This window comes from Uloborus diversus, chromosome 4 (genome assembly GCF_026930045.1).
Source record: "Uloborus diversus isolate 005 chromosome 4, Udiv.v.3.1, whole genome shotgun sequence".
Classification (NCBI taxonomy): Eukaryota; Metazoa; Arthropoda; class Arachnida; order Araneae; family Uloboridae; genus Uloborus; species Uloborus diversus.
Window position 1 is genome coordinate 85,610,415 of NC_072734.1, and position 15,762 is coordinate 85,626,176.

The following is a 15,762-nucleotide window of genomic DNA, read 5'->3' on the forward strand; positions in this document are numbered from 1 at the left end:
CCCCATATGAAGCTGTTAGCTGAAGTAACTTCTTCCTACCTGTAGGAAAAAAAATGTGTCCTTGCGCGGCATATACTCATATATCTTCCGAAACCAAAACCATAATAACATCTCAAGCTAGCAACTGCAGTTTATTTGCCGCATCTCCGAGAGATGGCGCTTTTCGTGTTTTCCTCCTTCCTGTGGAAGATCCTCGCTGCCTTCCTGCCGCAACTGATTCTGTGTACGCAGTCGCGTTTGTGCGCTCTAGCGAGTAGGTGATAGGAATAAGTTGTGTGTGTGTTTTTTTCGTCTGTGATGCTCTTCGATCGATTCTCCTGTTCTCATCATCTCTCTCAAGATGGCGGAGTTCAATCGCTCACTTAGTACCCCTATAGAAGCCAGAAGCCGATCTCGAAGTCATGTTACCTGCCCACGATGCAGGGTGGACCCTAGTCACATATCGCGCCAGTTCTGGGAAACTTCCACACGCCCGGATCTGAGCAATACCAGCGTCCATGAATCCAGGACCAATGGATATCCGGATCTGTGCAGGAGATCCAACCGCTCTTACACTTCTCCGGCATCCGTTCACCACTATCAGAATACCAGAGGACCAGTCAACAGTTATTATTCCTCGACGTTGAATTCGGGACACATCCGCTATTCCAGCGACAACCATTCAACGCGATCAGCTGGTGATACATGGCGGATCAGAGGTATTCTCGAGAATCACCAACCCGACGTGACTCGTCGGGCTGAATCGAGCATGGGTAGGTTACCTGATGTAACGCATCATACCCAAGGGAATGCGACCATACAGCACGCGAGGACTCGATCGGTGCCTGTGGGTGGAGTGTATGATTCCAGGATCTCTTCTAATAGCTCGTACGATATCCACCTCCAACAGCATCCCCCTCAAATCGTTTCTAGAAGCTCTACTCAAGGCATCATATGTTCCAGAAACAGTCAAGAAACGCATTCGAATGCCTCCTTGCCTGCTGCAACCCCTTCCAGCAGCCGTAATCAGGATATTCCTTCTCACCAACCAAGGCAGGAGTTGCGTTCGAACACGTTGGCCACCCCCCAGTGGAAAAGAGACCAACAGGCATTGAATGGGAGTACAAGTACTAGTCCTTGGGTCACTAGAAATGTGCCGATAGACAGGCCAGTGAGTGCCAATACTTCAAGTGGTGCCCACTCTAATAACAATAACAATAATCCCAACAATTTGACATGGCCAAGCCATCAACAAACCAGCAACAATAGCAGCTGCTGGAGACCTAGTACTGTTACATCACCTTCACAAAATGTACTAAATCAGTGTCCTCTTCCAGATCTTGTGACTCCTAGGAGACAAGCTCGGAAACAATGTTGTGGACTATTAGCAACACATAGCGTTGCTATCAGGTGGTTAATTGTGGTTATAGCTGCCATGGGACTTCTGTGTTCAATTGTTGGGACTATTGTAGGAGTAGTTAAAGCGACTGGAAGAGAGCATCTCACAGTAGCACTTCTTTTAATTGGTAAGTGTTGATCTCTAGCTTTTATTATGTTTTATTACTTGATTTATACGTAAACGAATTTGATTTTTATACATATCAAATTGAAGAGCAATTGCAGAGAATTACCGTTCTTTATATGAAATAGATTCATATGTATAAAAAAAAGTTGTATATACTTGTTCAAGTATTGCTGAGTGCTTGAAATTATGCATGTCATGTTTTAAATTTTATTTGTTTATTTTCAATGTTTTTTGATTTATGACGCCGTAGTATACCAAGTAGACTGCTAAATTACTGAATGAAATATTTATTATTAAGCAAGGGGAAAATGGATTTTAATTCAATTCAGCATTGTGGTTTTTAAAATTTAGTATTTTCAAAAATCCCCAAAATTGCCACGTTTATCTTATCATTTATAGCAACAGTTCAATCTACGCACGATATAAAAACAAATCAACTACTGGATTCTGTTTTAAACACAAGCTTAGAAACTTCAGGTCATATTCGAAGATTTCCTAATTAATCAAATATTTCGTTCGTTATTTTTTGACTTTATGTGGTTACAATGTATTAGCAATAATATATATAACACTTGTTTTTTAATCTTCAATTATCACAATAAGTGTGAACTGTTGATTGCACGCAATTTAGATCTTCAATGCAGCAACAACAAAAAGGAATACATTTTACAGTGTAGGAGTGAGAAGGTGAAGGATTTATTGTGACTAAACTTTCATATTATACTTTATATGCATTAAAAAGGTTTTGCAGTATAAAGTTCGTGTCTTTCCATTTTAAATTATAGTTTTTCTTATCTAGGTCTGTTTAACATAGATTTTCATTTTTCAGCAATGAAATGACAAATGCTTATCTTATTACTATTATTATTATTTTCATAAAAAAAATATTGACATAAAACTTTCAAGTAAACAGGAATCAACAAACTATTTTTTCATATTAAAATGTTTATGCTGTAACTTTCACTATCCCAAAAAAATTGCCAGTTAGTGCTTAATTAATTCGTCATTTACAATAACAGCAATAATACATCAACTGTTCGGGTTTTTTTTTTTTAACTACAAAATAATTGACTCTTAAGTGAGGACATTTCTATTCAAAATCAGCTATATTTTATTTAAAATACGTAATATTTCTTAAAAGTTAAAATCAAAAACGATTTTTCTGAGTAGTGAGACAGAATTCAATTCTCACAATTAAAAAAAAAAAAAAAATTCAGAAGCGTTCAGTTTTTATTTTTAGTTAGGTCAACAAACTTGTTTAGAAACATTTCAATCGGTTTGATCATGCGCTACGATCTGACTTAAACCCACGGGTAAACTTTCTGCTGCCCACAGATTAAACTCTTGCTACCTCAAAATGTGAGAGGAATAAATTTTGCGTTTTAACTAGTGCGAAGCCTTAATTTCACTTTTGGATGTTTTTCGTTTTCTGTAATAAAATTAGGAATTTGCATATGCATGCATCAGAATTAACAAAATTTTATTGTTATACATTTATTAATAAGAGGGGTGGGGGAGGGGACAAAGTTAAGTCATGAAATACATTTAAAAAATGCTTTTAAAAGTTATTATAAGCTTAGCATTTTCGCAGAAAACGTCATCGTCAAACAAGAGACTGGTGGCACAGCGAGAAAAAAAATGGTTACGTGTTGTGGTTAAATACGTTATCCATCCCAATTTTGAATATTTGAATAAATTCATAACGGTTTACTGCATCAATATTTAGCCTAAACAGTTTTCTTCTATTGAGGATCGTATCGATATTTTCTTCCTCGTCAGTAATGTATTGTTGTTTTCTCCTTTGGTGGAGTCCAACATCGGGGAAAAAAATAAAACCTTCGTTCGCCGATGTACGAGTAAATCATCTGATATGCGTGCTAATAGCTGTTTTTGTGTCTTCTAGATAAATTTTGAATTAAAAAGTCAACAATAGCAAAAATACTGTTCTATACCTGGAAATAATTGTGTGGGTTGTTGTCGATTGTTTCAGTCGATTACAAATGATTGCAAATGTTTTCTTATTGTCACGCGATAAAGTGACCTGACAATGACAAGGAGGAAGTAGTTTCTTTTGGCGAAAAATCGCATTATTTGGAAAATGAGACATTGTTCAACAAATTACGTCCATTTAAATGCCGTCACAAATTTTTGTGGAAAAATATTGCCACAGAATAAGTTCATACAAATAGCTCACATTTTGTTAATATACTATTTATTGATTTAAATAACTGCGAAGAACAGTCCACACATTTTATATGCATCATATGAATGTTCAGCATCCGAAAAATCCCGGACGACTAAAAAGCTACTTTGGCGACTAGTTGTTTCACTGAATTTTCCTATAAAGTCGGAGAAATCATTTGTTTGGTGCCTTAACATTTTTCTTGGTGACTAATATTTTGTTTTTTATAGGTCCCTGTAAATGTGTAGTTATAATTTTTACTCCACCTTTTATTTGATCAAATGGTTTTCTAAATTCCATACCAAAAAAGCAAATTAAATACACTGACTGTTATAGGTATCAAAAAATCGAATTATATATGTATGTAAGAATCAAATTAAATACCTATTTAAAAAATATTAATTTTAGACCAGGACCAACTGCAGACAAATAAGGCAAGGTTATGCTAAAACCGGCAGTATAATAATTGTGAAAGTATTATAAATTGAAAAAAATTAATAGCGTATATCTCGAAGGATATTTTGAGCTCTCTGCTTTTAGTTTAAGTTGAATATTTGCCAACGTCGACAAATACCTTAATGTTTTCTTTTTCTTCTTAATCTATCAAGACTTGTTATTTTTAATTTTCCCACTGTGAGCACAAAAGCATTTGCAATAGTTATTTTTCTTATTTTTTAAAATTTTATTTGGGAAATTTGTTGTTTCCGACATATATATCTCAATGAATATGTTAAATTAAATAGCTCTAATGACCCAAACACTTTTCAGATTAAATGTCTTTTAAATACGAACGTAACATCATGCGTCTTGGGGCCTGATTGTAAAAATTACAACATTACGCACCATCATTTACGCACCTTTAGAATAAATTCATCTAAGTTCCATTGAAACTCCTACATCTGTTAAACGGAAACTGAAAAGGAAAAGAAAAAAACGGAACTCATTTCTGATTCAAAATCCATCTGCAATTTTCAGAAAAATAATCCGACACACCAATGCGTGATAATCAACCGCGCAGCTGAAGGGATACATATAAGGGTTACATCTGCCCCGGTCACCTGGCACAACGCATGCGTCGCGCGCCGCGTGTCACACCCCCTTGAGCGCGCGCCAGCCATATGCAGGAACATGTTGAAGTAGCGGATATCCCCCCTATAAACAGCTGATGCTTTTATATTTAATTTCTGTCCGGCCTGCTGCTTAGATTGCCAGGCTTTCCCCCCGCTAGCATTTCTATCTTTATGCTAGCTTTTTTTAGTCGGCGCGAACTCTGCCACAACCTTGGCTACCCATTATGAGGTTTGTTGATGTACGGGGTCTTGAACCGGGTTAATTTGGAAAGGAAATGATTAAATAAAAAGTTTCCCTGCTTAATTATGTTTTGTTTTAATTAGACATTCTATTTTGCCTGGTGTGACCTCTTTATTTGCTCAAACAATGAAGATTACTGTAGCTAAAACAAACATCCTCGGCTAATTAAAAAAAAAAACTGTCTTTTCTGAGAGTTGGATTATAAAACAATTTAAAGAACTGAAACTTTCAAAATTGAATTTATTTTCAAAGATGTTGTTTGGATGTGATCTTACCGAACGAATAACGACCTTCACAAAAGTAATCATTTATAGCCCCAGTTTCTACATGTGCCATGTCTAGGTCTATCCTTTGCTATTTTTTTCTGGATGATTATATGGAAACTATTCATGCATAAGATGCATCTTTTTCCGAAAGTCGTGGTTAAATTACCCATTATCAGTTATCTTTGTGTGTTGAGTTCCTATGACCACTAATAAAAATTTAACCTTTGTAAAAATGTAACTGAATTTACAGATTAAATTCTTTTCACTTTAGGCAAAAATTTACGTACCTACGAAAAGAAAAAAAAGAGAGAAGGAAAAAAGTCCCATTTGTTTTAAACTTTGGTGTAACTTTTCTGTTCATCCAAAACAAAAATTTTTTTCTATCAAATTTTAAAAAAAAAGAAGAAAAGAAAATATTTTATTAAATGTTCAACAGTATGATCTCAAAACTAAAAACATTTATGATGTGTAACTCTACTCATATTACAAATGTGTGTCTTGAACATATAGCCCAGCCGTCCAAAAAGTTGTAGTTCTTTACGTTTAATTTTGGCTTTTTGCAGATATGGATGAATTTCTGTACAGATTTTGCATTAAATATTGCTACATATTTTCCCCATTTCTTCGTCTTTCTTTTTTTTTTAATCTAATATTTATTTACTTAACAAAGAATTCCATCTTTCAATAATCAAGTGTGAATAGACTATTTGTTCTCTGACGTTGAAAAAAATGAAAAATCACTCTCATGCAGCCTTTAGTGACGGCAACGCAAATTCTTCAAAACAGAATTAGAGCAGTGAGAAGCAAAGGGATGTAAGTTGACATTTTCAGGTTTTGAGTAAAACGCATATAAAGATTACGTCCTAGGTAGGCCTTCATTGACTTTTTTTCCTAAATCATGCTGTACAGCAGCACCTACCAGGGCTACTAGTGCTATCTCTTGCCACAAGACAGAGGAGGGGTTCACCAACCATTTGTACTGGTTATCTCCAAATTTTTAATTTTGCCACTTGCATCCCTTTGCTTCTCACTACCTCAATTGTCAAAAACAAAAACAGCATGATAGAAAAAAAAAACACTTTTGAAATTGTGTCCCTATACTGTGCATTATTTTCGTGTATCTGACTAGGGTTAGTATGGTTTTCTTGTGCGGTATAATTTTACATATTTTCTTCTGTCCTAAAACGTTACTTTTTTGTCCCGCATAAAAATTTTATTTTGTACAAATATTTCCGATACATTGAATGCTTTCGTTTTCTTTATGAAGCGTTTTCGTACTGGAAGCGCAAAATTTGTTACAAACGAGCTGATGTGTGCATCACATGACTTCCTTTTACTCCAATTTAATGTAATTTCCCCATTAATGGCATTTCTAATGTGATTCAATAGTTTGCTCTCTAGGTATCACCAACAGTGGCCAAATTAAAACAAGATTTAAAAAAAAAAAAAAAAAACCGCCAAATTTGTCGCCAAGTTGGTGACAAAACTTGGTCACCAAAAGACTGGCGATATATCGTCAAAGGTCCGCCAAATTATAATACCACTTGAGTTTACATCGAAATTAACAACGCTTTCCCCCCAAAAAGGGGCAAAAGACCCCTTTAAAAACACCCGAATGTAACCAAAAGGGAGGTGCACAACTAGACCCCACTAGGAGCCTACGTACCAAATTTCAACTTTCTAGGACTTACCGTTCTTGAGTTATGCGACATACATACGTACATACCAGACGTCACGAGAATATTCGTTGTAATTAACTCGGGAATCGTCATTTTGGATATTTCGTGTGTCTATACGTTCTTAGGCACTTATCCACGTGTGGTCGAGTCGGAAAAAAAAAAACTCAATGTTCATTCGGGGGTGAGTAAAATGGAAATTAAGGTAAATTTTTGAGTGAAAACTTTTTCGCGAATACAATACTTCCTTTTTTGTAAAAGGATGTACAAACATTAATTCAAAGTAGAGTATGTAATACGTCACGTTCAAAGAAATTGCTAGGATTTTTTTCTAGCCGAGAAAATACTCTTTGACATTTTTTTAAAGGGGTGAAATTCACTTCGCAAGGTTGACAATAACGAATCCAGTAAAGATCATAATAGTGATTACTACGATAAATTTAAAGAAAAATAAACTTACTGAGGGGCTGTTTACAAATGATGTCCCGCTTTAGGAGGGAAGGGGGTTCATGAAATTTTGACAAGGGGGAAGAAGGTAGTAACAAGAAATCTGACATCATGCACTTTTTATAAGAATATGTGTGTGAAAAGTAGAGTGACACGTTACAAGGGAGGGGGGGGGGTCAAAAATGTTGAATCATGTATGGACAAAATCCTAAAGATGAAATATAAGATGGCAGGGAAAAAAGAGATGGTAATATTTTGATTTTAACTGTTAGAATGTTTGATATTTTGGATTCAAAAGTTTAAAAAAATTATGAACATTCAATTGTAATATTTTTTTAAAAAAATCCATTTTTTTCCTCCTATTTTCTATGACGATAAGTTTTTTTTTTTTTTTTTTTTTTTTTAAATACAACGCGTAAAAATATACTAGACTAAATTTTGCGAAGCATTTCCGATATTCAATGCAAGAAATACGCTTGTTGGGCATTGACAATTTCCCTTATTTGGATATGTAATAGGTTCGGGTTTTGCCAATACGGCATTAAATGTTATAGTTCATTTATAACAACCAATAGTTCATTTTTAACAACCAAACAAATTACATTTTATAAGACTTCAAAGACATCTTAATGTTAATTCCTAAAGTAATGATGCGAAAGATTCACATATGCGACAAATAGTTTTACTTGTTCACTCTGAGCAAATGCAAAACATAAAATGAAAATTCAATACGTTTTTATAGTGACGAAAAAAAATCTTGTCATTAATTCAAAAATATACTCTTCTGAAATATATAATTACTGAACTTTATGTTTGAAAAATGGACATTTTCCTTGCTATTTGAATCCTAAAAATTTGCAGCCGAACTTTTAAACTTGAAAAAGTGTGCATTAAAGTATTTTAAACTTGGAAAAACATTTTCAGGCTTTTAAAGTACATCCATTTCTCAAAAAATAACCCATAAGCATTTGGCCAAATGGAACGAAGTTAGGGCTATTTATGCTGTTTATTACCGTCTCTCCTTCCGGAGTGCGGGTCGGTTCCTTCATTAAAATAAATAAACAAATGAAAAGTCCGCACGATATTTTTTCCACAGATGTAGTTAATTGTCTCAAGTGTACCCCTATAATTCAGCTCATTAACTTCTTGGCCGTCCGCCCATTTCCTTATAACCTTGAGCTTGTGATCATTACCAAAAAGTTGGTTGAGAGAATCACAATTAAGCGAGTGGCAACAGAGCCGAAAGAATACTTTCTAAAGGTTAATGCTTCCGCCATTATTTACATCAAAAAAGGGATAATTGTAACTCAAAAAACTTGCATTCCATGATTTGTATTTTGCTCTTAGATTTTTATCGTAAAGTAAAGCGAAAACGACTATTGTTTCTTCTTCGAGGTATTTTATAGGTTAATATTTGTCTAAACGACATAAATGTATGTTGTGGAATCAAACTTATTTTTGTTTTAAATTAAAACCACTTCGTATTTATCAATGTTCTACAACAACATTTTTTACCACAACAAACTCACACAAGAACTATTTAATGAGTAATGGAAACTAAAGTTATGTAAAATATCTAATTTAATGGTTATGACCTGAATTTTATAGGTCTAGTTTCCCATTGATAAAAATAGTCTACTTTCCCTCGCAACATTCGAAGCAGAAAATTATTGTCACTGTAATTCAAAGCCAAACACATACACAGCTTGCTGTTTGTTCAATGAATATTTTTATCTGATCAAGAAATATTAGACAGTCAATTACAATCTACTGAATATAAAGATAGCAAGAATTAGCTTCAAAAAATATTTTTTTAAAGCTTGGGATAAAATGTACAAACAAATTTTGAATGACGAAAACTTGGAAACTTATGTGCTATTTAATAGAAACTCAGTATTATGGATTTTTCTTGCTACAGTAGAACATCTCAAAAAGGGACACTAAGGGGAGTAATGGAAACTAAAGTTATGTAAAATATCTAATTTAATGGTTATGACCTGAATTTTATAGGTCTAGTTTCCCATTGATAAAAATAGTCTACTTTCTCTCGCAACATTCGAAGCAGAAAATTATTGTCACTGTAATTCAAAGCCAAACACATACACAGCTTGCTGTTTGTTCAATGAATATTTTTATCTGATCAAGAAATATTAGACAGTCAATTACAATCTACTGAATATAAAGATAGCAAGAATTAGCTTCAAAAAATATTTTTTTAAAGCTTGGGATAAAATGTACAAACAAATTTTGAATGACGAAAACTTGGAAACTTATGTGCTATTTAATAGAAACTCAGTATTATGGATTTTTCTTGCTACAGTCAGAGGCGTAGGAACTTTGTAGAAGTAGGGGGAGCTGGGACACAGCATAAGAAGTGTCTGGAATCTAAGGGGCAGAAGCAGAGGCGCAACCAGAAAATAATTTTTTTTGGGGGGGGGGAGGCTTTTAAACGTTTTTCCCCATAAAAAATTGGCTTCGAAGCTTCCATCTCTTATTGAATATTGTATATATACAATTGTTTATGGAGAGAATGAGGAGATTAAACTTCTGGTTTTGAAAAGGAATCGGTTAGTACTCGAAGATGAGCACGTAGAAATAGAGGTGTTTTGGGTCTCTCCCAGAAAATTTTCAAAATTCTTGTTCTAAAACTTATAGGTGATCTTTGATAATGTTAAGGGGAGAAAAGGTTCGAATACCCTCCCTGAAAATTTTTCAAAATTAATGTCTTAAAACGCGATTATATACCATATGTGTTGCCTTTAGTCAAAATATGACTCGAAAGATTGTCCTCGATCGATTTTTCGAACGATTTACATCTCTGTCCCAATATTTCGAATTAGAAGTTCTAAAAACGTAATTGTAGACAACCTTCAATGATGGCAGGGGAAAAGGCTGTACTAGGGCTCTACTCTGGAAATTTTTCAAAATTGAAGTCCTAATAGAGAACGTTTTTCATGAAATAATCAGATGATGTAATCTGAAAAAGTTCAGAGGTTTCTTCTTAATTTTTTCGAAAATTGTAGTTGCTGAAAAACGCGACTGTGAATCATATTTGTTGGCGTTGGGGGTCCAGCAATTTTTTTGAAATTGAAGTCCCAAAAACGGAATATTACATAATCTCCCATGTTGTTGGAGGGCAAGGTATTCAAAGGACTCTCTTCCGGAAATTTTCAGGGAATTGAGCCTTGAAAACAAAATTTGAGGCGCTCTGTAATAATTTTGGAGGAAAGGGGAGGCTTCGACAGCGTAGCATTTAGAAGACTTTCTTATTTTATGAGAACTAGAAAAAGGGGAATAGATGAAACAGGAGGGTGGAAAAACAGAACGTTGGATATGTGTTAAAATGAATTGTTCACTATATATTATATTGTTCAGATACATTTTTAGTTTAAAGTCTTTGAGTCTTTGATAGAAACTATAAAATATTGCTGGCTTTTTTTCTGCAATAATAGATGAAAGGTAACAATTTTGGCATAAAAATATATCTGTAAGTGATGAAAAAATCGTAATTTTGAGAAAAAAAAATATATTTGAATTTTGACATCTGGAATTCAAATTATGTTTTTCGCAATCACGAGTGTGTGTGTGTATGTAGGCGTGTGTGTTTGTGTCTGTGTGCAGGTATGAGTGTGTGGTAGTTGTGTGTATGAGTGTTTGTGGTAGGGGGGATGTGTATGTGTGTAGGCATATGTGTTTGGGTCTGTGTGCAGGCATGAGTGTGTGAGTAGTTGTGTGTAGGTGTGTGTGTATATGCCCGTATGTATGCGTGTGTGTGTATGTGTTTGTGTATGTGTGTAGTTGTATGTATGTGTGTGTATGTGTGTAGTTGTATGTATGTGTGTGTGTATGTGTTTGTTTGTACGTGCGTGTATGTATGCGCGTAAGTGTAGGATATTGACGCTACTTGGAGATGGTTTTCGCTAGAGGAGCAGCACCGTGAGGATCCGGTCGACGGTGGTGCTGCAGAGGGGGCTGGCGGGAAAATAAAATGATAGCACATCAAAACAGTCAAATGAAAGCAATAAGCAATCGTGATTGCTCAGAAAACAAGAATAACTGTAACTTTGTAAAGTATAATCTGAGGGGTCAGATAACTTAAAAATGAGATACAATGGCTCCCAAAAGTGTTCGTACACCTTGAAATTTTGTAGTAAAATCAAAATAACGCAAAACTGAATTTGAATATGAAGTCCTTTTTTTTCACACCATTCCTATGCCATTCTGAATAACACCCAGTAGTTTTTTTTTAAATATTGCCTGATTTTATTTTTGAAATTTGTCAAAAGACGAAGGGTCAGAGAAAAAAATACGCCACAAAAGTCATCGCACACTGAAATATTATCGAATAAATTCGTGATTAAAATTATCATAAGTTGTTTTTTTATTATTTTTGCATTGTGATGACACACTGTAAAGTCAGTTGGCTTTAATTTTTTGTTAATTTATGACCTAATATTCTGCTTATTATTTTAAAATGGCAGCTATGCGCATAAACCAAAAACACAATTCGAAATTTGATGTTTTTTCTCTCTCAGTAGCCGTAAATTGGTTTGAAATGTCTCTAAATTAGTTAATTTATACCATTCTATAGTGAAGTGCTTGATAAAATGCTTTAAAGACAAGAATCGGATCGAAAACAAGGTATAAGAAAATGTCAAATGCAAAGATAACAAAACGTAATCGGAGATTTACAGTTAAAAAAAAAATTATGAAAAATACATCTTTGAGTGATGAAAAATTTTCTGCAGAATTGAATGAAACATTTTCGTTTAATTTTCCCCTAAAATTATTCGCCAAGTTCACTGATTACCTGGATTAAATGGTACCTCTTCCTGCAGAAATTTTCTTGTTCGTACGAAAAACAGAAAGCTTACGTTTTTAGCCCTAAAATCAATGATAAATAAGCTCAAAACATTTTGGAACAACGTCTTACTTAAAGATAAAAATTAATTCAACATTTTGAATTAAATTGTTGCATAATTGTAAATAAAAAAAATTGAAAAATTAAATCTAAAGAACTTAGTTGGGATCAGTTAATCAGGACGGTGAAGGTGTTCTTGTGTGAGGGTGCAGGACTTAGAAGTTTGAAATTTTTCGATGAATGATACTGTTCAGTGAAATATTTTTAAAAACAATTTTAAATTATTAGCCCAAAATTTGGCAATCGGAAACAACCTCGTTTTTTTAAAATCAAGATATTGATAAGAAGCACACGTTTTGCGTTTGGTGCCTCAAATATTGTCATTAAGCTTAGAAATATCTCCTCAATCGCCAGATTTAAACTTAATAGAACATATTTGGAGATATCTGGTGGATATATTACGAAAATACACTATTGAAACGGAAAACGAATTAGAAACAGTAAGACTTGAAGTGCTGCTGAACACTTACTCAGAAATTGTTCAAAAAGAAAGAAAAAAAACAATTAAATCTATTCCCAGACGGTTAAAAGCTGTTGCTGATACTGCATGATATTCTACTAAATAATGACTTAGTAAAAAGTTAGATTATTTACTAGTTTTTTGACATTTTTTCAAAGTGTACGAAGACTTTTGTGAGGTCAAATTTCTAGCACTTTTTGATTATTGATTTCTTTAAAAATCAAGTTTTATTATGTTATTAACAATTTTCATGTAGTTTTGTTAAAAAATAAATCATAGATCTTATAATTAAATATCCGTTCCAAAATATTAATTTTAACGAATCGATAATGGCGTATTTCATTGAAAATCGTAAGTGTACGAATACTTTTGGGAGCCACTGTACGTTTTTGGAAAGTTGAAATTATTTGAACAAGTTCAACATTATTTGAACAAGTACAAACAACTTTAGTAACCTTTTTTCAATCATGTCTGGAGCACCTTCCATGTTATTCATATTTAAATGCCAAACTGGCTTATTATTATCTCTTTTTGTGATCATTGGACTAATGGCGAATCCGAGGGGGGGGGGCGGCTATGAGGCTGCATCCACCCCCATACCAGAAATAAATTCTTTCACCCTCTGTCTATGCATCTTAATGTTAAAATATATATATATATATATATATATAATTTCCTACATCCATTCTATCTTTATCAATTAATTTGTTTTCGCTCTTCTTAAGGTTGATACACAAATTTGCGATAGTAACAGGAGTGTTAGTTTTCCGAAATTTCCCTTCAAATTTCTGAACTTTTTCCTTACCTATTCCAAATATTTATACATTTACTCACTGAAAGAAGGAAAGGAGAAAAAGTGTAGATATAATAGCTACTTGTTTTTCTTTCTTTCTCTCTCTTTAATTTTCGTGTTTAATATCAATTCTTAAAATTTTGTCTTCTTTCTCGCTGTTTTTCACTATTTGTTTAACATCTTTCAGCTTTTCTTTCTTCTATTTCATTTACATCACCTTGTCAGCGTAATTGCTTTGCATCCTTAACAAGAATTGAAAATTTTGCCTTCAAATTGCATAACAAATATGTCTAAACGAATGAAAAAACTTTGAATATACATTTAAAATTTAGAGTTTTAACACTGAATACCAAATTTTAGATAATTTCAAATGTAACTCAGAAAGATTCATTAGTCATTAACACCCCTAGATAGCAGATAATGATACAGAACACTTTCGTTTACATCGATAAACTTTGGTAATGACAAGGAGACCTCAGCAAGAATTTTAACTACCTCAGTCGCCCCCAGAATAAAATTCTGGATTCGCCACAGCATTGGACAAAAAAAAAAAAAAAAACCGCATGCAAAAGTAATAAGAATATGAACTGAACTGCAATGCCGCTCTCGAAAGCCGAAACACGAGCTCAAGGTGGGGAGCAAATCCATATTGGTACTGGTACTGATTTCCGCAGGCCGCGGGGTAGAGCCCACTTTTCCGCATTTCTGGAATCAAGAGATGTTTTAACAGTAAAAAAAGGGTGTAGGTGAATTCAAGTGCACTGACCACTCCGTCTGCCCCCTGCTTTTGTTGCTTATTGGGTGGAAATTCCGAAATTCCTGGAAAAGGCAGATCACATTTTTGAAATCAGGTTTGAGGAAATCAATGTATGGCAATAAGCTGCAGAGCTGGAATTGTCCGGGGGAGCTGAGCCGGTTTGATATATTCCAGGGGGAGCTCAAGCTCCCCCAGCTCCCCCGGTTCCGACGCCTATGGCTACAGTAGAACATCTCAAAAAGGGACACTAAGGGGACCGGAAATTTTGTCCCTTAAATAGACGTGTCCCTTCTTCGGAGGCAGATGAATTGATGCATGCAGTATATTAGCTCGGTATAGTTTCATACTAAACATATACTATTAGCATTTAAGATAAAATGCTAAAAATGATTTATACTGAACGAAATTCAAAATGAATGAAATTTCAAATGTTATTCTTTTGATAATTAAAATTTAATAAAAATTTGGCAATGGTATAGTTTTGTAACATACATAAATTATTTTGAAGTAATTCCATGACTGAACATGAATGTGCATGAACTTGTTCGATTTCACGGAATTTAAAATTTAATATGATTTAACTTTCATTCAGTGTTCACATTGCAAGTTTTTTACACGAAGCTATTCATGGGCCGTTGATTATCCTTCGGCTATTAGCTTACTTGGAAAAAATACTAAGAGAAAAAAACACTAATGCAAATTTTAGTAAGCATTTCAGAATACATCATATTTGTGCATGCTAATGTCAAGCTTTCATCAGTTGAATTTTAGATTCTTAAATTCTAGTAAATTCAAAGCTTTTCAACTGTCCCTTAAACGGAGTATCCCTTATTCAGAGGCAAATACATGGAGATTCCAATTCAAATGGACTGGGACCAGAAAAAAATGTAAATAGAGGTGTCCCTTACAGGAGGTACCAACAAAATAGAAGTTAGAAACTTAATACCTGTACTATGTTTTGAAAAGTGATACATTATTCTGAAAAGTTACTTTTTGAAAAACTGTCCTGATTTTGAACCAAAAATAGGCAGGCATCCTACGTATATACCCAAAAGAAATGTCTATGCCTCATATGGTAAGTGTTACGATCTAGACCTTTAAAAAATAACTTTCTCTTCTCTTGTGTTCAAAATAGAAGTTAGAAACGTAATACCTTTTAAAACAATTATGAATGAATGAACCAAAAATATTTCTAGAAGTAACTAACAAAGTAACTGAAGTAGTTTTCTTATGAAATAATTAAAATGCGTCTGGCTTTATATTACTCGAACCTTGCCTATAAATATCAAATGAGAAAAAAGGTCACAGAATCAACGCGTTTAGACTTGCTGGATGAGTCATCAGATAAGAGGGCAACAACTCACCCAGCCAAATGTTCAACAAAAGAAGGGAATCGGTTTCTAACAAACATCCACAGGCAAGAAAAAAAAATTAAAAAAGATGGA

The 15,762-nt window shown here is 33.9% G+C and overlaps 1 protein-coding gene across 1 annotated transcript in view; it reads left to right on the forward strand.

Moving 5' to 3' along the window:
* Positions 1 to 256: 256 nt before the first annotated feature.
* Positions 257 to 15,762, forward strand: part of LOC129220132 (uncharacterized) — a 57,271-nt gene continuing 41,765 nt past the window's right edge. Inside the window, exon 1 of the mRNA XM_054854475.1 lies at positions 257 to 1,505. Within this exon, the coding sequence (XP_054710450.1) occupies positions 341 to 1,505 (1,165 nt within the window). The 5' untranslated portion in view covers positions 257 to 340. The remainder of the gene's footprint in view (positions 1,506 to 15,762) is intronic.